This window comes from Lygodium microphyllum, chromosome 6 (assembly GCF_053477565.2).
Source record: "Lygodium microphyllum isolate KBCC chromosome 6, Lygodium_microphyllum_v1.1.10, whole genome shotgun sequence".
NCBI classification, from domain to species: domain Eukaryota; kingdom Viridiplantae; phylum Streptophyta; class Polypodiopsida; order Schizaeales; family Lygodiaceae; genus Lygodium; species Lygodium microphyllum.
Window position 1 is genome coordinate 143251135 of NC_141140.1, and position 25074 is coordinate 143276208.

General features: G+C 42.2%; 1 protein-coding gene across 2 annotated transcripts; it reads right to left on the minus strand.

Moving 5' to 3' along the window:
- LOC148035233 (arogenate dehydrogenase 2, chloroplastic-like) lies at window positions 1-24874 on the minus strand. 2 transcript variants are annotated; one of them, XM_087680195.1, is made up of 8 exons: window positions 24718-24874; window positions 24073-24642; window positions 23741-23901; window positions 15766-15930; window positions 15605-15687; window positions 688-757; window positions 523-597; window positions 1-390 (listed from the first exon to the last, which is right to left on the minus strand). In XM_087680195.1, exons 3-8 carry the CDS (start codon window positions 23816-23818, stop codon window positions 169-171), a joined length of 693 nt encoding a protein of 230 aa, XP_087536321.1. In that variant the 5' UTR covers window positions 23819-23901; window positions 24073-24642; window positions 24718-24874; the 3' UTR covers window positions 1-168. The 2 variants fall into 2 exon arrangements, with proteins under 2 accessions (XP_087536321.1, XP_087536320.1); XM_087680194.1 differs by having other exon boundaries at window positions 23741-23909.
- Between the last annotated feature and the right edge of the window lie 200 nt (window positions 24875-25074).

Here is a 25074-nt window from a genome sequence, read left to right on the forward strand (position 1 = left end):
TTATTTAAACACAAGCATATATAAAGATGAGCTAGGGCTAGTTATCATGACAATTTTAGTTCAATTGAATGATGGGACTAGACAATGGAGAAGACTCATTGCTGTCATTTAAAAGCAGTATGTGGAGTTGTGAACCACCAAAACAAAAAGCAGAGTTGGAAGTCGCCCTCATTTGCTGGCTGCAGAATTCAGGCCCGCCTCCAAGCTGTCAGCTCTCTGCTTCAACTTTGCTAGCTGTCCTGAAACAATCTCTGTGTCTGCAGCAGTATGAATGGGATCTGGAATCACTTCTTCAGTACCCCGTTCAAATAATTGACTCCTTAGAACGTTATGCAATTTGGTAAACAATTGCTTCTTGACAGCATCAAAAGCAAGCTCCAGCCGATCCAGCTGCAGTAACCACAATCATCCAATTCACCTACCATAATGAGAATCAGGGAAAACAAAAACTATTATCTTGTGAAATAGCTTGCTGACTTCCTAATGCCTGGATAATAGGCCCCTAAATAAATGTCTGTATACCTCCTCTGTTGCATTGATGTTGTACATGAATAAACCATAGTACAGATCAAAGCTGTCACCACCTGTGTTGTTAACCTGTAAAAAAGACTGTTATTGCAGGTGCCCTGTGGTTGCACATAGAAAGACAACATATTTTGCAAAATGTGACAGGTAAGGGTGATTCACCAGCTCCAGCAGTGTCTCATAACCCTTCGTGTTGATTGGGGTGGAATCCAAGCCTAATTTTCCAAGAACCCTGAAATTTTCCACGACCACCCTGAGTGAAGCCTTGTAGTACAAACAGAGCTCCCTCCCTCCTGAGGATGCTAAATCACCATGTGATTATCTCATAGGCCCACCCCATCTCCTATCATGAGCAATTTTTCCATCCCACCACAACCCCTTTCAATCTCACCTTGGATGCCTCTCTTTGTCACTTCCATGCACAACCATCAACTCGACCTCACGTTGAATTAAAAAATGATCATTTCCAATGACCCACTGATTTCCCCCAACATTGAAGACAAATTTTATATTACAAGTGCATTTATTGGAAGAATTTTATTAAAATCTGCTGTTCTCCACATCTCCAAAGCATCAACAGACTTTAACAACTGATTCCAGCATATTATTGTTCATCGTATGTATCAGGTAATATTATATTCATTTGGATTTCCCATTTCAGCATTCTTTTCTCTCCCCACTACCCCAGAAAATCCTTTCTAGTGGTTTGGCATCTCTTTATTTGGGGATTTATTTTTCCTCTTCATTTATTTCAGGCATATTATTTTCATGATTTCCTGCAATGTCCAGCAATAACAATGAATTATTGGGTATGCTTGGCACCACTGACAAGCTTGGTGGCAACAATTATCGTACATGGGATTAAATGATGCGACATGTTATTGTCACAAAGGATTGATGGAATATTGGTTCTAGCACCAAGCACAAGCCAATAAATATGATGGGACAATCACACTGCCCAAGCACATGCCTTAATAACCTTATCAGTGAAGAAAGGCCTCATTCTCCACATCTGATCAAGCAAGACAACCAAGCAAGCATGGGATTGGCTTGCTTCCTTGTATCAAGTGCACAATGAAGCACAAGTTGCCTACTTGCATAAGCAACTGAACAATGTTTGTAGAGACGGAGATAATATGGATGCTCATCTCACTAGCATCAAAGATCTTCCAGAGCAGCTTTTAAATACTGATGAAGTGGTCCTAGATAATCAGCTTGTTTTTCTTACTCTTATCGGTCTCCCCGAGTCATATCAAGGTTTTGCCACTCCATTACGGTTGGTAACTATATGCAACCAAGTTACCTATACTTTCAACCAGCTTGTGTCTTTTTTGTTGCATACCATGGCGATTGAACATGCCTTTTCAACCCATCATTTGCTAGCAGTTTAGGGCACCTCCTAAACTAGCATCGGCTCAAGCAAGTATAGTAGGCAGCATTGTGGATACCAAGGACTATTTGGCAGCAGGCGATGGGCAGCAGACCAGTCAGGCAGCAAGCAGGCCCAATTGTTGCGTACCATGGCGATTGAACATGCCTTTTCAACCCATCATTTGCTAGCAGTTTAGGGCACCTCCTAAACTGGCATCGGCTCAAGCAAGTATAGTAGGCAGCATTGTGGATACCAAGGACTATTTGGCAGCATTGTGGATACCAAGGACTATTTGGCAGCAGGCGATGGGCAGCAGACCAGTCAGGCAGCAAGCAGGCCCAGTTGTTGCGTACCATGGCGATTGAACATGCCTTTTCAACCCATCATTTGCTAGCAGTTTAGGGCACCTCCTAAACTGGCATCGGCTCAAGCAAGTATAGTAGGCAGCATTGTGGATACCAAGGACTATTTGGCAGCAGGCGATGGGCAGCAGACTAGTCAGGCAGCAAGCAGGCCCAGTTAGACTGCCACGTGGCAAGGCAATCTGAACTGCCCAGTGTACTACATTTAATGAAGACCAACTGTATGTTTTTTAACCTTTATTTCAGCCTATTCATAGGCACTTCCTTCCCGGCCTCTACCACTTCAGCTTTTGGGCAGGTTGAGAGATCTCCCGCTGTTCACGCACACAGCTCATTGTATATATTCTGCCTTCTGTATTCAGCATTTAGTTTTCTAGTCTTCAGCATACTATTGTCTATTTCTCTCTCCTCTCTATACTCTATGTTTTCTTTCAGTCTGGTCATACACTTCCATATTGCAGCACTCTGACAGGGTATTAGAGCAAAGTTAAGGGGCAGATCGATCATAGACAAACCTGAACATGAGATTTCAACTCAACACCAAGACTGTGTTTTCAACATTCAAGTGTAAGCAAGGTAGGGCTATGCATTGACAAGAGGCAGGGACGACTGGAGAAGAATGCAGAAAGTGGCTTGTTTGCTATTTTTGTGTGCAAGAACAACTGTCAAAGGAGAAAGACTATGTTCCGGCCTTTCTGCAATAGGTTTGACTTTTAATCACCTCTAGTAGTTAACGTTGTTCAAGTGTTACACTTATTGTGTTCCTCCTATGTTTTGGTTTGAACACTCCCTTATCTCACAGGCATTTTTTACCTTCTAGCTTGAGAAGGGTTTTTTCCACATGTGAACATCTGTCAATGGGTGTGGTACTTAGTACCTGAGGAATTGAACTTTCATTCATTCTCAAATAATGGATGTGACCTTCCGGCACTCTCTTCTCTCTCGATATTCACCTGATCGTTGTGTGTGTGTGTGCGCGCGTGCGTGCATGTGCGCGCGTGCGTGCATGTGCGCACATGCTGCTGAACCCTAACCTAACAATGGTATCAAAGCCATACCTCTTCTTAACCACCACCTTGCTCATGCGCCACCAAAGCAGCCATTGAGCCTCGAGATCAACTGCTCTCTTTCCTCTCAGTCTGTGTGCCACCTTTAATTAGCTGTGTGTTGCACATCTGCATCGACAACTTGCTCCTCATCAAGTTATGTCCCAACAATCACGTGTACTGCCTGAAACAAGGTCTACCCGTCCTACACCTGGCACCCTACATCAGTTGCATTCTGTCACCCGTCAGCTCTCGTGTGCCCTGCGCACCCCCAACAATGTTCACATTGACCAACATGACGAGGCAGCCTAGCTTTTCATGCCCGACAGATTGTGCAATAGTACATAGCCCGACAACTCGTTTACCTCCCATGCAAGTCATCGATAGCCTGCGCCACGTAATATTGCCCTTTAATACGCCGACAGTAACCGCTGATTTGCTGCCCATGTGCTGGTCCCGCCTCTATCCGACAATTTTTTAAATTAAACTATTCAACCTCCAAACCTTAATCCACATTAAACCATTTAAAGTTGCTCATGTTCGCGCAAAGTGCTCTTGTCAAGCACAAGTTTTAGAGATTTAACATCAAATTGCAATTTCCCCCAAATTTCTTCAAAATAATCGAGACTTGCCGCTTTTGCTTGGAAATCCTGAATCTCACAAAGACTTTGGGGTTTTCACATTCTATGCCCAAAAATTGCTCAATTTTGCACCAAAATTTGAGGCTTCTCACATTCGGGCTTCAATTTTACCAAAGTTCATCGATTGAATTTGGGACTTTTGCAAAATTTTTCCAAATTCATCAACGTTGAGGCCAATTATACCTTATACATCAACATTCGTGCACATTGGAGCCCTTTTGACTAAAAATTCTATACATCAATATTCGTGCACATTGGAGCTCTTTAGACAAAATTCTTCATCAGTGCTATTAATTTTTCAAAAAATTGTGAGTTTTTTATCATTTCTTTGCTTTATTTTTGTGCTACAACTGCATTTGTACTTGGGACAGCAATTGATTACCCAAAATCCAAAAAAAAAAAACCAAAAAAAAAAAAACAGCAAGCCATGGCCAAGAAAAATGATTTGCTAAACATGTTTGGAAACTCAAACAAAATAGATGGCTCTAATTATCCCATGTGGACATACATGATGAAGTAGGTACTTATCGCCAAGCAGCTTTGGGGTTCTATATGTGGTTCAAAAGTTAGGCATATAGGCCCTCCTACACAAAATGTCAAAGGTTCTTCAAGCTCATCCACAATCACTAGTGGATCTTTAGCTCCAACTCCTCTTGCACCTCCCACAACAGATCAATTGAGATGGGACAGGCTTGATTGCACTTTCGTGCAAGAGAAGTTATCTCGCATATTTGGTCATGCACAATGGCCAAGGATGCTTGGGACAAGCTTGCCTCATTGTATCAGATGTGCAATGAGGCTCATGTAGCCTACTTGGATAAGCAACTTGAGATAGAGGACATTACACAAGGTGATTCTGTGGATGCCTACATTACCCGTATCAAGGACATTACAAAGCAGCTTGCTAACATTGATGAAATCATTCCCAATGTATCTCTTACATCTACAATCTTGGTTGGTCTACCTAATACTTATCAAAGTTTTGCCACTACACTTCATTTACTTGTAAAGGGAGATGCTAATGCTTACATGTTTGATGTGTTGGTATCATTATTGTTGCAAGAGGAGCAATCATGGCTAAATCGCTCTAATATAAGCATGGATAACCAAGCATTTGCAGCTAGTGATTGTAACAAAGGCAAGTTAAGGCAGCCCTCAAACTCCAAAGAAAAATGCAAAACACATTCTTCTGCATACTCCTCAAGCGCCAAGGGTGATGGTGCTAAGAAAAAGAGATGCAATTATTACAAAAAGGAGGGGCATATAATTGAAGAATACAAAAAGAGGATGGTAAGTGAAAAGAAAAAACAATCAAGCATGAGTGTTGCTGAAAATTCAACTAATGCAAAGGATGCAACGGCACATTTGGCAAGCTTGGACATTGGTTAGACTTATGCCTTTGTTATGCATTGTTCATAGGATTCTTCTTCACATGTGCATGGTCTTTCAGTTGCTGAAAATTGCAACACTTCGTATTTTGACAATGGTACTTCTAAGCACGTAACATCCTTCCGTGACTTGTTTGTATCATATGCAAATATACATAAGGAGAGATCAGTTTTATGTGCAAACAGTGCTTCGTATGCCATTCAAGACATTGATCAAATTCCCATAATTGCAGTGGATGGGAAAACTATCATGCTTCAGGAGGTCTTGTATGTGCGAAGCATAAAGAAAAACTTGCCAAATTGAACCATTGCATGTGCTAGTTTTGTGGTCAAATCCCACATGGATCGATGCAATGTTTATGATTGTAGTGATGGGGATGCCCTCATTGTCGCTGATACTTTGTACCCTGGACTTTACCAAGTAGATTTAAATGAGAGAAAAGCATCAAAGAATGCATTATATGTTAATACCACCATTATAAATGACATTGAGTTTTGTTATGCTTGGTTTGATCATCTTAATTATGGCAGTTTGCTACATCTAAGAGGCAAAAATATGGTGCTTGATCTCCCTCCATTGAAAGCACCTACTCACAATCTATATGAAAGTTGTATACTTAGCAAAATGCATCATGCTTCGTTTCCAAAGGTGGTACTATGCATGTTGATTAGAAATTACAACTTGTACATAGTGATATTTAAGGGCCCATGCACGTCAAATCTATCGAAGGGTACTTGTACTTTGTTATATTTTTCATCGATGACATGACTCCTCATTGTTGGGCATATACTTTAAAACACAAATCCGAAGTGTTTCCACACTTTAAAAAATTCTTGGCCTTGGCTGAAAATGGCAATAGATGCAAGTTCATTACACTCGGTACCAATCGAGGAGGCAAATATATGTCACCAAAGTTCAACTCCTTGGCTGAAAGGGACATTATCCATCAGCATACTATGCCTTACATACCTCAACAAAATGGTGTGGATGAAAGGAAAAAACACACTTTCAAGGAAATGACACATTGTATGCTATTACACAATGAGTTGTCCCCAAAGTTTTGGCTTGATGCTATCATGTGTGCAATGTATGTGTTGAATTGCAGCCCAACTAAAGCATTGGCTGATTGCACACCTTATGAGGCTTAGAATGGCTCGAAACCAGTGGTGTCACATATCCATGCCTTTGGTTGTTTGGTACATGCATTGGTGCAAGGCCGTCAAATGCTTCTTTATTGGTAATAGTATTGAAAGTAAAGGGTACCGCTTAAACCAACCCTCCACTACCAAGATTTTTGCTAGCAGAGATGTGATATTCACTGAACATGCTGATCAACCCTTCATGGATTACAAAAATCAGCCCAATGTGGAACCTATGGACATGTTTGATAGTTTGTTATCTTTATTTCAATAAGTGGACTTAATTTTGGTCAATTTTAGCGACCTATTGAGGCATTGTAAGCGCTCAAAAAAACATGACAATGACAATACTTTGAACTTAACCAACTTAATCAAATATCACCATGAAAATTAGAAAAGAGAGAGAGAGAGAGAGTTGACACCACATTGAGAGGGAAACCAACCCCTCACCCTTTATAGGAATTTATTAAAACAAAACCATAGGCATCAAGTACTTGAACCCTATACAAAAGCACTGATTTGCTATAATTCTGAAAGCTGATTTTCTTTTTTAGAGTTTGGATTAGATCAAGCTAAGTAGAAAGTGTTTCTTGGATGAAAGATAGATAGGAGAGTACAAACCATGTGGCTGAAATTTCAACATGAGAGCTTATTTTAAATGAAGAGAGAGACTTCCAATATATAGATATGAGGCTTGGCTGTTCAAAAGTGAAAAGTAGAGACTACAAATGACAAGTGTTTGTTGAAAATGATAAGTGTAGAGATACTTCTCTCTTCAAAATGACACATGTCCTATTCTAGAGACCACATGTCCTTTTTCTAAAGAAATAAACTTCTAAACCTTCTAATCTAAAAATCTCTCAAATGGTAAAGAATTTGAGCTAGTTGTTGAAGACAAAATTGTTCCTTGCAAAATTTTGAAGTCTTTAACGCGAATAGAATTTTCATTTGAGCAACTTTCAAAAATAGTAACTGCTTAAATTTTAGGAATCGTTAAATTTAAGTTCTAGAGAGCTTCATTATATAGATTTACTAATTCATGGTTTATTTCTTTGATTTGGTTTTACTTTTTGGAATCGCTCATTATATGGGCTTCTAGTCAATGTGACTATCTGAGTCTAAAAGTCTTAGTCATCTAAGCTTTCTAGTCAATCTCACAACTCAATTAAACTTTTAATTTCTCTTGGGCATCTCATCAATGACACCCCAAGTATGATTATAGAGCGTTCTAGCCATTGGCCACCCTTAAATAGAAAGGTAAACATTTAATCATATTTTGAAACACTTAAATAATACAAATCACCTTTCAAAGTACATGGACATCAAATTAATTTGGAATCATTGAGCCAATATGTCTTCATAACAATTGATATACAAAAGGTTTGTTACATCCCTCCCTCTTATTACATCCCTCCCTCAATAAATGGTGTTATCATGGGCTTCTAAGGCCAAAAGAACATGATCTATGAGAGACATGAGAAAAGGGGGAAACCTTCCTCTCAAGGCCTGGCTCTCCAAGACTCTCCACGATGTGTCGCGGCATGGGGCCGTAGTGCATTACACCCGGGCAAGGTTAGGTGGCTCGGAGCCTCCACACAGAATATTAGAGTGGGGATGGTGAGTACATTCAGTGACTTGTGAGAGGGACAGGCTTCAATTTTATGGGGCAAGAGGTGTGTGGAGTGTTGTGCCATGGTGAAGGGTTTCAATGGGTGTGTCCTTGCGTGAGCACCAAAAAAGTTCCAATGACATTGTAAACTCCTTGCCCATTGTGGAGGGAGGTGTTAAGGTGGACTGTTGTGATGGATCAGCACTGTGCCATGGCGCAATACCGTATCGTATCGACTTTCGTGCTACATTACTGTATCAAGGTGTATTTCTACCCCGAAGGGCAAGCCGTGACGCATTGTGCCGTGTCATATTATGGTGATGTGTTGAGTTGGCAAGCTGTGTTGAGATGGTCCACAACGCGATGCGCATAACCGGGACCAAGGGGGATCCATAACACTTGGTTTGGGGGGCGGAGAGGGGGCATGCAAGGTTGCTTTGACCTTCAAGACCTATCAAAAGATGATGCCCATTCAAAATGTGGGTTGGATCTCCGATCTTCACAATGATCACAATGTCTATCTGAGCAAGTATGAATAGACTCCTCATTTGAGTCATCAAACACATTAAACAAGTGGTACTCCATCTTTGTAGACATGCAAACACACTAGATCTGCTCTACTATAGGAGACCCCAAATGGAGAGAACAATCAGCTACACCTACAAAGAACAATGGTGGATGTCCCAACTTTGCCGAAAGCACCAAAGCAATGTGGAAAATATGTGTTTTTTGTAATAGACAGCAGGCTGAATATCTGTCTTTTCAGCAACAGTATGGTCATGCTAGAACCTCCTTGTCCTCACTTAGGGCGATGATACCATGTGAGTGTGCAACGAAAGGAGAAACATGAACATGGAGAGAAAAGAGAAGAGAGAGACAGCATGAAGAGAAGAGAAATCTCCACTGAATCTGAAATGAATGCTCAATACAATGATGGACTGATCAGTCCCTGCATGCAGCCTGGCACCAAATAAGATGTTACGATTGCAGCACCACAAATGGAGGAGTCTTATATCTGGGCATGCAACCTGCAGAAAAATGATATCATAATCTGCCCCGAACTGGTTGCTACATATAGCAGCAAATCACCAAGTCTAGCAAACCTGTATTTGGAGGCAAAGAGGATGCACTCAGCCAGCTAAATACTGGCTGACCAGCCTGCCAACGGACAAAAACTGCTGATGCAAGCTGGAAAACAGGCCGTCCTGATCTGATTGGAAATATCCAAGCTGCCTGACCACTGGAAAAGCTGGACACTGCCCACTACATAGTGTGAACACACCTGACACTCAACTGAAAAGAAATGCAAACAAACTGAATGGGAAAACCAATCAGAGCTCCAATGTCTCAGTCAGACTTAGACAGAGCTCACACTCAAGAGATGACTGACTGGCAAAATGACAAGGCTCACAAATTTTTACTGAATTTAGGGTTTCGCAACCACTTTGTGAAGCACACGCACACAATTTGAAACCTGATGATTAGAGAAGTCACTATACTTTCATTTCAGGAATTTACAGCAAATCCAAAGCGCTTTTGCCTATCTATAGTTAGAAGGCCGACATGCAAGTCTTCTTGACCCAATTGGTGACCATTGTGCATCGCAAAAGGGACAATTTGGGTCTTGATGCTGCTGGTCATTTGTGACAACCCACTGTTCCCAAACTTGTAGAGAGATTGGTCAATGTCTCCATGTACTACACGGTTGCATGGAATACAAGTCCAAGATTACCAGAAGGGGAACCAGTTTTGGGGCTAATTAGGCAGTGGAAACTACTGAGCTAGAGTGTAAGTGTCTGTTGTCTCAAAGTAAGAAGTGTTAATTTCAGTTTTGTGAAATTATTGCTCGATGTAATTACCAGTTTATCAGGTTAACTACCAACCTATCTGAGAAGCGAGGTGGGTTTCAAAGAGAGTAATGGGTTGATGGTGGGCTGTTGGAACTTGGCAGGCTGTTGGCAGGTAAATCACAAGCAAGCTGTGTGGGGGAAGCTGATGGCATGGGTAGATGGCACAAGCAAGGCGAGGAGTTGAAGATGAATGATGCACAAAAACAGTCCCCCCACTTGTTTTACACAGCCAATAGACATGGAACGCCACCTTCTCCACAAGTTTCCCAATGTTGAAATGTTCTCAAGTTGGAATGCCCCTTGGGAACATGGGCCGGAGCGTTCCAACTAGATGGAGCACATTCCAAGCTTGTATCTGCCAAGGAGCAGTATTCCAACACTCCTAGCTCCTATTCTTGCCATTCCACATAACAACAGGAAGCGAGAGAGTGTGGCTACCTCTACAATACAGGCCATGTAGAGGGCTTTATATGATGTTAACGATGAGGCCATAATCCAATTAACTTCATAGGTTTCTTTCACAAATGCAAGTCCACATTGACTTGACAAAAATTATTCAAATTGACAACTGAAACACCATAGCAATTGCTAAGTCCATTACCAATTCTCTAGAGAGCAGGTTGATACCGATACCCTTGGTTCTCATCTTCTATCCTTCACACAACCATTCTACCTCCTTATGAAGGCAATCAATCACTCAGCACTCAATGCTTGTGTGAGAGTATTAGTCTTGGTCCTTCTCCCCCTTCAGCATCTACACAAGGGGGGTGAGGTCCCAACCCCTCGTGAGCATTGTAGCAGAAGGTTGATACTTTTCTTTGTGCATCCAAGGATTGGTTTGTCTCATTCCTAACTTCCTCACCTACATCCTTTCCATTTGTACATTGATGAATCATTTTGCAACAAGGTGCTTGAGCAAGTGAAAAGCCTGCAAAGCAGTCATCAAGTGAAAACCCAACTGCTCTAGCACTCATGTCCATTTGGCATTAGCATTGTGGTTGTGTTTGGGAACTTGGAAGGGTGAAAACCCAACTGTGCAATCTCTCAAGTGAAACCTTTCATTATGTACATGCAATCTCTTTTACCTCATGGACCAAAGATTTGTGGATACATTGCTCACAACAAGTCCTAAGCTGCCACCATTCAGCAAGCAACATTTCTTCATCACCAACAACCTTGGGGGTTGGAATTGCACTGTGGTTCCCTTACATCAACTTGGACAAATCGTATATGAGCCATCAAAAACAAGAAAGGGACGCAAAAAGAACATAACCATGACCTTAGTCATCATGATAAGGCCTAAGACAATTTATTTCAACACCCTTTGCCCAATGCCTTCATCTCCTTGGGGTGGGGTCTTTTGCGTCGAGCAAAGAGCATGCTTCTAATTCCCCTTATGTTTCCATTTGGGGCCTAAGAGAGGGTGTTAACTTTTAAGCCACCAAAGATTCAGCCTAAGTGAATCTCATAAATACTAGCTGATTTCTTCTACTCTTGTCTAGCCCCAAAACAAAATTCAAAACAATTAATTGAAAAGACGAGCGTCTAGAATTTATTCTAGACAGTTCTATAAAGGGGGATCATGGGTAGGCCACATTTTCATTACTATTATCACCATATCCACACCACATTGGCATTACCATCATTGATCTCTTCTTTCAGTCCCTATCAATATACCCTCTTGGTGATTGCATGTATGCATCATCCTACTCTTTGAAATCACCTTGGATTGCAAGTAACTACTGCTGCTTCTAGTGTTCCATCATCCATCTTTGCCACGACAACTAACTATATGCTCCCAACACAAGGATTTCCATTCATACAATTGCATAAGCAACATTTATTGCTGCATGTGCTACAAATTGTGTTGTCCAACTGACATGGTACGAGTCACTACCCCTAGGACCATATTGTTGCTTTGTTTTCTACATCCAGGAGCATTGCTACCATCACAACTGTCATGGGAACGTGAAATTTTTGAAATGCTTTGATTCTGCTAGTAACATTTGATTGATTTAATAATTAAATAAGAAAGGTTGCAAGGCACATGTGATGCACATGCAAATTATTTCATGGTGACAAGCCAAGGACCTTGAGGAAGCAATGGATATCAAAGGCAAAGGTTGTTAGTTATGCTAGCTCGGCTTTGGTTGTCAGTTGGTGTCAGTTTTGACCCTAGGACAGTTAGTCGACCCTTAAGTGTCAATGGTGACACTAGAAACTAAGCATTAATTAATTAATTAATGTCAGTCTAAGGGTCAATGAAGGCTAGGGACCACTTTAAGTTGAAAATGTCCTAGCCAATAAATTGTGGATGGGCAATTTTAATTTTGGGTAAGGTCATAAGGGCTGAGATTAATTTTTAAAATTAATTATTTTTTAAAATTAATTAATTGGCTGAAAATCACTAGAAAATGAAATAAAAAGGCTGCCACTTCGCAAAAGTGCCCATGCAATGGGGGAGAAGGCTGTTTAGAGGGACTGGAGAAGCTCATTCAGAGCATGCAAGCTATGCAAGAGAGAGAAAGAGAGAGAGGGGGGGGGGGAGGGAGGGGGGCTGGTCTAATTTCTTGCTGTGGAAGACCTCTGGAGATTGGCAACAACAACAACCACCCGATCTAGAGCAAGCGATAGCATATTTGGTGACAAGAGCTGGCGACTAAAACCAACCTTGCTCCTCAGAGAGGATGGTAAATAACCTAATTAATCAATATTTACAACATGTAATTAATTCAAATAAACTGAAAATCCACACTTTACCACTTTAATCTTGGACAATGGACACCAAGTTGGCCCCAAAACTAACACACTTTGTTGTATTTCTTTAACTTTTATTACAAATGGATGAAGTACATCTAAGATCCTCTAATCTCCTCCGCTAATCCAAATGCCTCTTAGTATCAAAACTAACCAACAAGCCTCCAAACCAATTTTCCCCTTCGTTTGCTCTAGAGGATTGGCCTTCACTCTACTCCTTGAAAGATAATTTTAGCCCAAAATCAAATATTGGATGGCTAGCCTCCTAAATCTCCCCTAAATTCCTCAATTTTCACTACTGGAATTCAAATACTAGGCCCTCAATTTTAAGCACACATCAGGAGGTGGTTGTAAAACCCTAATTTCTGCTATAAATAAGGGTTTACAGCAAAGATTTTCCAATTTCTCTACCTCTAATGACTCAAATAACTAGATTCTGCTACAATAACTTGAGAGATGGCTAGGGATCCAAGGGATGAGAGAGAATGCTATAAAGAGAGAAATTTCATGCTTTCATCAAGAGAAATGCTCAAAAATTGTTGCTGTCCTACTCAAACAGCCATGGAAGTTGTCACCCATAGCTTAGGACTACAAAAAGGCTATTGCCCCCTCTTGTATACTCTCACATGCACTAGAAGTACCTTGGACTGTTGTCACATGCCTATAGGGACCTTGGGCTATTGTCACCAACTCCTAGAGAGCTCCGAACTACTATCACCTATAGAAATGGTCCCTTATGCCTACTACTCATGTCAACAACATAACAGTCTCCTCCTTTCTGACAATGGTTGGAATAGACTTCCGCCAAAGCATCAAAAACGCTTTTCACACTTGCATGGGCAAGTTTTGCTAAGTGGCAATCTTTTAATCCCATTTCTCAGTATTATCCAATGTTAAATTAACTTTCAAAAGATTAATTTTAAAAATTAATTTGATAATTATTCTAGTATCCAGAAAAATAATTTCGCCATTCAATAATTAAATTGCCTAGGCCGATTTCTCCCCCAAGTATCCATAGTAATAATTGACCCTTGGACTAGCATTAATTAATTAATTAATGCCTAGTTTATAATGTCACCACTAACATTAGTAGCCGATAAATTGGTCTGGGACCCAAGCTAACATTGGATACCACCTAGTACCTGTCAAGCATAACTTATTATAACTTTTGTCTTTAGCACCAACGGATATCTCGGGGTCTTAAACCCCACATTGTGAAATAATCAATTTGCACCTCATATGTGCAAGTCACATTAGCACATTTAATTAACTTTTAATCAAATACTAAGCAAAGTAATAAAATTTCATGCCCTCATAGCAGCAACAACCTTAATGATTAGGCGACAGTATTCTAGGACCTCACAACAAGCAACTGCATTTAATGCAAGCTGAAGCGAGCAGCAGGTAAATTTTGGGATTTTCTCACAAAGAATCTCTAATTTCTCTTTCATCTCAGCATTCTCTTACCTTCTCCAACTTGTGCTCAACCATTCTCAACAATTCTCAATCATTTGGAGCAAATCTCAAAGAAATTTGGTAGACAGCTGTGAAAAATCTATTGAAAACCGTAAATTTTCGTAAAAATTTGGGTTTAGCAACCACCTTAGAACTCATGCCATTAGTCAAAGGCATTGTGCACTAAAATCAGCACCTAAAATTCAAGGAATTATCAGGGATTTCAGATGCTAGCCCATCCCATGTGATTTGGAGTATCATTTGGCAAGTTTGTGGTTCCATCTATACAAGTCCTCGGTGGAAATCAAGGGGCAATTGGCCTAAATTGTTTGTTGAATGGTTGTACAGCAAAGGGCTTGTGGATCAACAGAGGAGATTGTAAAATCTCAAATTGTACTCCATCCACTAGCAATTCCAGTTAAAGAAATACCACAAGGGACGCCAGTTTGGGACCAATAAGGTGTCCGATGTCCAAGATTACGATGGTAATGTGTGCATTTCAGTTTATGTTCATTTGTTAATTGTTGTAATTAAGTGCTTGATCAGGTTTTACCACCCTCACCAAGAAGGAAGGCTGATTTCACAACTGTCCACATGTCTTGTTACATCATCACAACTGGGACAGCTACATTTTCGATTGTTTCAGCCTGCATGCTTCTAATCAACTGCTCTTCTACCTGTCTAGCATCCAACAGTGGCCCCTTATTTGCATTCAAAATCAATTGGAAGACGACACCCTCCTGCACCCTCAACCCACTCCCCAAGAGACTGAGGCCTTGGATTCTGCTCCTATCCATCAGAGGACGACATACTCCCACATCCCTAATCCCACCCCTCAGAGACATAGGGGCCTAGCATTCCACTCCTTGAGCACCTTCTATATCTCATACTTCTCATACACTTGGTTTGTTCATCGGGTTAATTTCATTCATTGTCTTTCCATTTCTGAGTTCATTTGTAAGTTGTGTTGTTGTTCCTATGTTCTGTATTTCCTTTACAAACTCTAGAATATTCTAGCTTCTCACATCTTCCGATCCTCGCCATGCAAGGGTGTCTAAATCCGCCCTTGTACAGATTATGAGAGATGATTCCTGCATGTTGGCATACATTCTAAGAGCCATGGAAGACAATGGTCTCTGCAATATCAGACATGACAGTCTACAGATACGTCAGTTAGCATACCTATCTCTGCCTTCATTCAGAAGAATGGTTTTCCTATATGACAAACTTATGATAGTTCTTCTAATGACAATCGTGGTCGAAATTGGTCTCACAGATGCTGGATGTCTTCTGTAGACACCAAACAATGATCATCGCTGGTTAGGTCTTTTGATGTCTCCTGCTAGGTCCTAAGATTACTTATTCTCATCCCTCTCTCCCTCTGATTAATTATCGCTCGCTTATAGAACTCACTCCAATCCCACCAAAAAGACCAGATTTTAAATTTGAGATAGGAAACCTGCCAACAGTATGAGTTATGAACTGACTGCTAGCTGCATGTCGATCATGCTCTTCGCATGACATTTCAACCATCCTGCATCCCTGACAACCACCATGTGCAAAGCCTCAGAATTCCCATGAGAAACTAACGACTTGTAGAGATATCTTTAGAATTCTTACCTCACTCAGGAAAATATCTAAGAAATTTTCGCAGCGTTTTTTTCGAAGTCCTGCTCCTATACGGACTTTTTCATACACAAAGGGCAAATTGTCCCATTTCTCTTTACCACTTTGAGGTCCAAACATTGGATGTGTACAAAGTATGTCAAATTCTGCAGGAAGTACCTGTGCATGAAAAGTTGAAACAAGTAGATATGTTAAATGCAAAAGTACAACAGCCCCAAAGACATTCCCTTCACCACTTCAAGGTCCAATTCTTAAATGGAAAAAAACACGCAGATTACTGGGTATAGATCAATCCTCAATGCATTGTACCTTTTTTAGTTCCACTCAATCCCACTTTCACTCACAATATGAATCTATTTTCTGCAAAATTTAGCATTTCCTCTCTCTGTGGAGGATGGAAAAATGGTAGACTGAACTTCATTTAAATTTTTCAAGCAAAAAAATCAGAAAATAGTTTTGACTTTCCCCCAAATCGTAACATCGGAGGACAAAAGTCAGCATAAGTTAACATTTAAATCATAACATCTGGATCTGTGGCATTGGAAGCTCATGGGGATGACCAAAGGTAAGAACCATGGCCTCCTTGCCTTAGGAAATGGTAGTCCATGACAGAGTCTGAATAATGCCAGTAATCTGCTTAAGTGGACCGGGGAACCTATGAACCACAGGTATCTCATCCATAATCTGAGGCTTGACATTCTAGTTTATAGTTCACAAATTGGACAATATGATCCTTTTTGATATCACATCATGCTAGTTAAACTTCCATGGCATATCACAACACACATCCACATGAGCAAGGGGTCAATTGGAGAGGCCATCTCTGTCATTGCATTTTGTGAATTTCCTAGAATACCCTGGTCCCCATGAAGATGAACCTCCTCCTATGCAAGGGCAGTCAAGAAGGTCACTCAATGATCCCCAGACAGCTGCATTATGACCTGTTTCAGCCATGGACACTCTCCGGACCCCGAACAGGCTGACATCATCATCCTACAGGTCACTCTCTCCATTAGCAGCAGCATTTTTTGTGTTTTTTGCAGGATTCTCAACAGATACAGATGGCACACCAGTACAATTGGTAGGATCCAGTGAATTGGGACCACAAGGAACTTTGAAGTGGAAACCAAGACTAGGAAGACCAGCATCCACATAGCCATGGCCCATAACCATAAGCATCATCATTCATACTACTGAAATAGTGATTATGAGCATGACGCAGATTGATAGACGGAACGTAACCGGGTTCCTTCCTAACCACCTTCATACATTCTCTCCATGCTACATCTCCCATAGCTACTAGTCCATGATTGGCCATTATAGCACCCCCTATTAGGACCTAGGTGCTTGTCCTACACTCTCTTACCACCTCCAAAAAGCTGGATGGCAAAAACTATTCTCTATGGTCATACAAAATTAAGTGCATCCTTGACACCTTTGACCTAGGATTTTGTGACAAAACCCTATTTAGTATTCCCCAATCTATTGTGGATTACCATGTTGGAGCAACTATGGACTTGGCAGCTTTATGGGATAAGCTCAATGCCAAGGCCCACCCTTTTCTCTTCTTGAGTTGTACAAATTATGTGCTCATGCGTGTAAGATGTATCCGCATCACAACAAAAGTCTAGACCAAATTAACATCTCTTTACCAACTCCAATCATTGGAGCATCGCATGACCCTCAAGTTGAAGCTTCAACATCTTTGTCACAGATTTCCCTAGGATGAAGGTGTGAGAGTGGTGCAACAAAAGAAGAAACACAAGCGCGCGCGCGCGCACACACACACACAGGAAGCATAAGACAAAGGAAGAAAAACTGCACTGACTGAAGAAGAATGTTGAATACAATGATGAGGACTGATCAGTCCCTGCACGCAGCCATCTCCGCCAACATATGACAAAGCCAAACTGCCTCCATGGCGGTAGAACAAAGGGCACAATACTCAGCCTTTGTAGAAGAAAGAGCCGCAATAGGTTGCTTCTTACTGCTCCAAGAGATAGCTCCTGATCCAAGAAAGAAAGCATAGCTTGTAGTGGACCATCTTGAATCCACATCACCTGCCCAATCAAAGTCACTCCATCCAGAAAGAGTAACCCCCTCTCCATACATGATCCTGTAGGACTGTGTCCCCCTATAAATACCAAAGAGCGCACAAGGCTTCTCTCCAGTGATCCTGTGTAGGAGTCTTTATAAAAGAAGACAGCAAAGCCACCACAAATGAGATGTTTGATCGAGTATGAATAAGCTAGATCAAAGAGCCAATAGGGCACCTGTAACGGGTAGCATCAGTATGGAGATCTCCTACTGCCACAAGCTTGGACTCGGGGTCCATGGGGCAAGAAAGAGACCGAAACTCAGCCAGATCAAACTCCGAAAGAAGCTCGGAGATGTACCTACGCTAGGAAATAAAAATGCCCTATGCCATCTGATAGGTCTCCAATCCAAGGAAGAAGTGAAGGATCCCAAGATCCTTCATGTCGAACTCCTACCTCAAAATCTTCCAAGTCCAATCAATCTTCTGTGTAGAGCTCCCAATGATGATAAGATCATCCACATAAAATAATCAGAACACAGCTCTCACCAGCAACCTTGGAGTAAAGGTTGGGGCCATGTACCAATCGATGGAAGCCACTTTGTAATAAGAATCGATCAATCCTCTAATACAAAGCCCTAGGAGCTTACTTCAAGCCATAAAGGGCCTTCCGCAATCTGTAGACATGGTCCTCCTTCCCCTGCATAAGAAATCCTGGAGACTGGGAAACATAAATCTACTCCTCTAGGACATCATTTAAGAAACCAAACTTGACTTCCATCTGGTAAACACGCCAATGATGATGGGCAGCAATAGCCAAGATAGCCCGAATAGCAGACATCCGAGCCATAGGTGCAAAAGTCTCAAAATAGTCCAATCCTACGCATTGTGCAAAACCCTTGGCAACAAACCTGGCTTCGTGCTTGTCCAAGGAACCATCTGCAAGATATTTGATCTTAAAGACCCACTTTACACCAATCACCTTCCGCTTCCGAGGACACCGAACCAACTCCTAAGTCTGATTTCACTCCATAGAATCAAGCTCAACCTACATAGCCTGCCTCCAAACATCCTGTGCAAGAGCCTCATCAACTATACTAAGCTCTCAATCCTAAAGAATCTAGAGCATAAGAGCATAAGAGCATAGAGTGAACTATTCTGCTGGGCCTGTAATCAAGCAGATCTACTTGGACTTGGAAGGGTTAGCAAGAAAGCAATAAACACCAGAATCTTGCATAAGTCGTTTATACCACAAAGGAATGTGGAGAGGCTCATCTTGCTATGAGGGAGGCAAGGAAGTCTCCGATACCTGTAACACACCTATCAAGGAAAGGGTCTCCCCTTCCTGAAGTGAAGGGACATCCTCCGAAGAAGGCTCCCCTCCTGTCGGTAAAGGATCCCTAGAAGACTCCGGTGAGGAGGCTGAAAGGACGAAAGGACTCCATGAAGAAGTAGCATCCATTAGGGGTGGAAGGGAAGCAAGCGTAGATGGAGGAGTAGGTGGAGAGGGAGGAGATGATAACAAGGGAGGGGTGCTAATAGGGAACCTGGAAGGGAGAAGAGGAACTAAGGGTAAGGAAGAGTCAGTCGATGACAAGGTATCACCTGCACAAGAACCATCAAACGGATCATCGGAGGCCGCAACCTTATCAAAGGTCACATCGCGGCTCCACTATTTTTGGTCGTATTGTAGCCCACAAAGATAAGCTTCCGCAACTTCAAGTCAAGCTTCATCTGCCTCTTCTTCTTGTCCACATGGACGTATGTCTCGCACCCGAAGATGTGAAAATGGGACACAAAAAACTTCTTCCCAAATAAAGCCTCATAGGAAGTCATGTCCATCAAAGCAAAAGTCATAGATCAATTACGGATGTGAACCATTGTAGTGACCGCCTCACCCTAAAGGGTATGCGGTAGGCCCCTATGTTCTGATTGGGCCATCTCCAGCATGGTCCAATTCGCCCACTCTACTAGACCATTCTTAGATGGTGTGTTCAGATGGGAATACTCCAGCCAAATCTCATGATCCCTACAAAACTCAGAAAAGAGATTAGAAGTAAACATCGTGATCCGCTCGTACACCTCCGGCCTTGGAAGTTGTTTGTCTCTCCACAAACACCTTCCACTCGCAGAAGCAGAAGTATGCATCGCTCTTGTACTCCAAAAAATAAGGCCACACATAACAACTAAAGTCATTAACAATTAGCATTAGATACTTGGACTTCCCAAGGGAGGCCGTGCCCATAGGGCCACAAAGGTCGGTGTAAACCAACTCAAGCGATTAAGACATAGTGACAGGAAACGGCCGGAACAGGCCCCCGGCACGTGGAATCGCCATCCCCAACATGTATCCGTCACGGACCGCGTTTCCAAATGATGTCCCGTTCCCTATCCCGTTCCCTGTCTGAAACGGGACAGGGAACGCCACGTGGCAAAAATTACCTACGGACCGCCCGCATTCTGTTTACGCATGCGCCCAGTTCTCCTGCGTCCTGCTCCCGCCTGCTTCCACCTAAGCCCAGTCCTAGCCTACGTCCTGCTCCTGCTTGCATCCTGCTCCCGAGACCCGCCTGCATCCTGCCCCCAGGCCCTAGGGCCCAGCCACCTTCTTTCTCTTCCTTCTTCTTCCTTCTCTTCCTTCTCTTCCCTCTCTTCCTTCTTCTTCTCTCTCTTCTTTCTCCTCCCACCTCCAACCTCTTCCTTCTTCTTCTTTTTCTTCTTTCTCTTCTTTCTCTTTCTTCTCTTCCTTCTCTTCTTCCTTCTACCTTCTCTTCACTTCTACCTTCTCTTCTTCCTTCTACCTTCTCTTCACTTCTCCCTTCTCTTTTTCCTTCTTCCACGAACCTTCTTCTTCTTCTCCCTTCTCTCCCTTTCCCTTCTCTCTCGACTCTTGAGTGAGTCTTGACTCTTGAGCCTTCTCCCTTCTCTCGAGCCTTCAATAATCAATTTTCAGCCTTCAATTTTTCCTTCTCTCGACTCTTGAACCTAAGACCTTCAATTTTCAGCCTGAAATCATAAATGGCTTCATCTTCCCGCCCCGCTCGTCGGGTTGGTGGTCGAGGAAGAAGGTCTGATGATTGGTCATGGTGGGAAGAAGTAAATGCTGACCGCCCTTTGAGTGGTGGAGGATCTCGACCATAGACTTGCAAGCTTTGCCCATACAAGCGAACTAGTGGAGCAAACAAGGTAATCCATTGAGCCGAGCATTTGTATTTCAAATTTTTATTGATTTTAATTTTTCAAAGTTACTTAAATATTAGAATATGGACTACCAATTGCCACTTGTTCCATTTTAATATTTATGCATAATCAGGTCCGAGCTCATCTCCTACATGAACCAAATTCAGAGGTGCAGTTTTGTCCAAATGTGACATTGGAGAAGCAAAGGGAGCTTCGTGACCGTGTAGCAGGTCAACATGCTTATCTTGCATCTAGACCACGACGTGTTGCAGTTGACCCTGCAACTTTTGTGACACCATCCCCATCAGATGTATCTAGAGCAGGGTCAGTATCAGGAAGTGCTACCTCCACACCTACTGTAGGCATTGCATCGGCCATGGCATCAACAACGCCACATGTTGCACGTAGACAAAGCACACTTGATGCTAGTTGGGATCCCAAGAAGAAGGAAGAGGTGGATACATCAGTGGCACGCTTTTTTTATCATGACCACATTCAATTTCGTGCAGCCAGGTCAGAGTATTTTAAATTGATGTGCAAGAAGATTGGTGAGTATGGCCCTGCGTATTAAAGCCCACCCTCGTATGTACCGGTCCAAAGAGCTGCCCATGTAGGCTCATCCTTTACAATCACTTCATCTCTGGTGAAGACCACGCAAAAAATAGCTAGATAAGACTGTAAACAAATAAGAGGTTGAAGCCCAACTCTAAAACATAAAGAACTCTGGCCGAAGAAGACTATCTGTCTAATAATAGGAGAATGGTCTCCACTCTACGAACTAGAACTATAGAGTTGTCACCAATGGTGACGGTGCCCCCTCTGGATCTCAAATCTTGAAGCCAATCCTGTGTGTAGATCGTATGAGAAGAAGTATCACTATCCACGAGCCAAGGCTTCTCCTAGAAAGAAGTAAGAGTCGTATCCTCCTTGGCAAGTATATGCACAAAAACAGACTCTGTTGTAGCGGGGATCGCCTTCGAATCCTTCTCCTTTGGCTTCAAATGGGGCAACTTCTACCAACACTTCTCCTCAGGATAAGTGCCCTTCCCACAATGCGGACACTTGGGCTTCTTCTCCTTCGAATCCTTATTGTCCTCTTCCTTCTTCTTCTTGGTCTTCTCCTTATGATTCTTCCTTTTCCTGCCTCGTACTTCTACCAACACTTCTCAAGATAAGTGTCCTTCCCACTGTGTGGACACTTGGGCTTCTTCTCCCTTGAATCCTCCTTGTGCTCTTCCTTTTTCTCCTTAGTATTCTCCTTCTTTCATTTACTTATTCTCCTCTTTTATAAAGTAATTTGAGTCCTGCTTTTGTGAAAAAGTGTTATGCAAAAAAAGTAGCTCTGTCCTAAACTTCACTTGCTCTTTAATGCAATTTGAATCATGCTCTTTGTGAAAAAGGTTTACTTTGCAAACAAAAACTTTCAAGTAGCTCTGCCATAAAAGGTTTACTTGGCAAACAAAAACTTTCAAGTAGCTCTGCCATAAAATGCATTAAACAATTGATGGCCTTCATTCTCACTTTAAAGTTTCAAACTCACAAAGGGGTGGTCAAGATTCAATCAAAAATGGGAGTTCACTGGTGGCTTTGTAGCTTGGCAAATAAGGAAGCTGGATATAGACATGCAACTGAGCAGTAAAATACCCCTCAACTGAGACTATTTCAGCAACACCTCATCCACTGATTCAAAAGACAGATGGGGAAAAACTTCAAGGAGATTCAGAAGAGATTATGTGATCAATCCTTTTTGTTCTCTCTCTCCTTAGCTGTGTTTTTTGCATTTCCCCCAAGAGACCTTGAGGCGTTGTATAAGAAGTTCCCAAGCATTAAAGAAGCTGGTAGCATCTGGTGTTCACTGATTTTTCTGCTATGTTCACCAGCTGCTGGCTGTAATCTGCATCCTATTGGATAGACCCTATCATAGGTATCCTCAAGTGGGGACTTGTTTCCTCATTACTACTAGCAAGTTACTTTCACTATTTGTTTCCAACTCTGATTTTCAAACAAAGCATTCCATGATTGTCGTCATCATCACACGCCATAAAGATCTACAAGGCCTACTCAAAGCACCAAGCCATTATCAAATATGAAACATCCAGAATGGAAAAAGGTAATGATAACTTCTATTGAGTGTAAAATCCAGGTCACTGATTTCAAGCCCAAATTGACCATGTCACTTACAATCAAACTTTTGCACAAATCAAATAGTGCATCCCAACTTAGCACATATTGTTTGCTTTAAAGCACTAATTGAACCGAAACACCCCATCGCATGAGAGAGAAGTTGGGTTAGCAAATCATTCCTCCTTGTTCCTTGTTTTTCCATACAGAAAAAGTAGCTTCACTATCCACAAGATAGCAGTCCAAGGTGGGATAAAAGAGTGCACATCTCCTCAATTTTTCTCAGTACCTTGCAACAGATTGGAATCTCTCTTTATGATGGTGCTAGAGTAGAATCATGCTAGTAGGCATCTTAATTAGAGAAATCTTACAATCAGCCACTCTGCTTCTTAACTTCCGGTTACCCTACTAGTATTGTGATGGTAACCTTACGCTCGGGTTTGAAGGTCCCAATGTTCTATAATGGCATAGGATGCCCCTTCCATTATACAATCTCTGAGCTTGCTACAGCTTGTATCATATATTACCTTTTAGCAACACTAGAGTAGCCGTTGAACCTTTCTAACAACTTAGTATTACTAGAAAGACAAAATTGAAATGTCACAAAGCTATCTTATAAAGATAGAGCAGCACCTGCAATAGAAGATTCTTTGGAAACTCCTTCACAGAGAGAACATCAACAAACAATGTGTTCCTGCGTAACCGCTGCATTGGTAGAGAGCGGAGAACAGATTCAGTAGAAAGAATTGACGTGCACAGAACTATCACCTCTGGATGCTCCTCGCAAAAGTCATCTGCATCCCTAAGCAATTTACCATACTGTCAATGACGTGTCCCAAGATTCAATTGTCTGATTGCAAGTTGTACATGATCTTAAGAGTGGTGAAACATGCTTGTTTCACAAATATAAATGAGATGCAAACTATCAAGCACGCAAAGATGCTCCTTTATATAGATAATATCACCTGTAGAACTCTACATTCATCTTTTGGCTCACACCAGAGTAGTCGGATCTCGAATAAGCTAGCACTCTGTGACCATGTTGGACCATCCTTTTTGCAAGAAACTGACCAAAATTCCCGAATCCAACCAATCCTATCTTCAGCTTCTTTTGCATTTGGAACTCTTGCAGCTTCTTCGACTCGAAATCGAAGGGCTGGGCAGCATCGACAGCCCTCACTTTCAAGCCCATGCTTGGCTTTGGAGAGACACCGTTGATGAAGCTGTGTTTCGGTTGAAGGTGGGCAAGCAGTGGGCAAAGCGAGCAGGAAGCCTTCAAGGTGTCAGGATCAGTGCTGCAATGTGCGGGTGTGAGTCCAATGGCAGCCCTGGGACACGCTGGTGAGACAAGATGCCCCCACATCTCAGCAACTCCGAGCTCTAGATCAACTGTTCTTCAACTCGGTTCTAGGGATTAATTGTGCTCTTCTGCAACTCAGCTGTAGGGATTAATTGTTTTCTCCTGCACCTCGGTTCTAGGGATTAATTGTGCTCTTCTGCAACTCAGCTGTAGGTCAATCTCTGTCCTTCTTCGCCTGTCAATGCCAGGTGCAACATGTAAGAATCGGATGTCAAGAAAAATAAGAGACACACAGATGAAAAGACTATACCGCTGCTTGCGTCGAGAGACTTCCCGCTTCGATGTCTTCTTAAGCCCACGTAGTACCCTTCGCATGTTCCGCCGGTAATATGCAGACTCAACTGGCGCTTGCATGTAAATGCTTCTTTCTCGGCAGGGACTCTCACATCCATCTCTGTATGCCTTTATCTTTACTATTAGTTAAGGGGAGGTTGGGGGCGGGTGCAACGTGGCAGCCCCCAACCTCCCCACAAAGAAACGCGGGGGCGGGTGCCATGCATCCAGCACCCACCCTTGCCGCGAAAATCGTGCTCGCCCCGGTGCAAAGCATCGGGGCGAGTCTAGGCGTGGAGCGCCTAGTAGTTGGTTATCCCAAGTGCATTTTGGC

Excerpts from the sequence above, each read along its gene's own strand:
- LOC148035233 (XM_087680194.1), bottom strand. The coding sequence starts at position 24,470 with ATGTGGGGGCATCTTGTCTCACCAGCGTGTCCCAGGGCTGCCATTGGA. Across the intron at positions 15,688-15,765 it reads TAGATATTTTCCTGAGTGAG|GGATGCAGGATGGTTGAAAT; the intron begins GTAAGAATTCTA and ends GGTGGTTGTCAG. Across the intron at positions 758-15,604 it reads ATAACTCATACTGTTGGCAG|GGTTCTTGGAAAATTAGGCT; the intron begins GTTTCCTATCTC and ends GGAAAATTTCAG.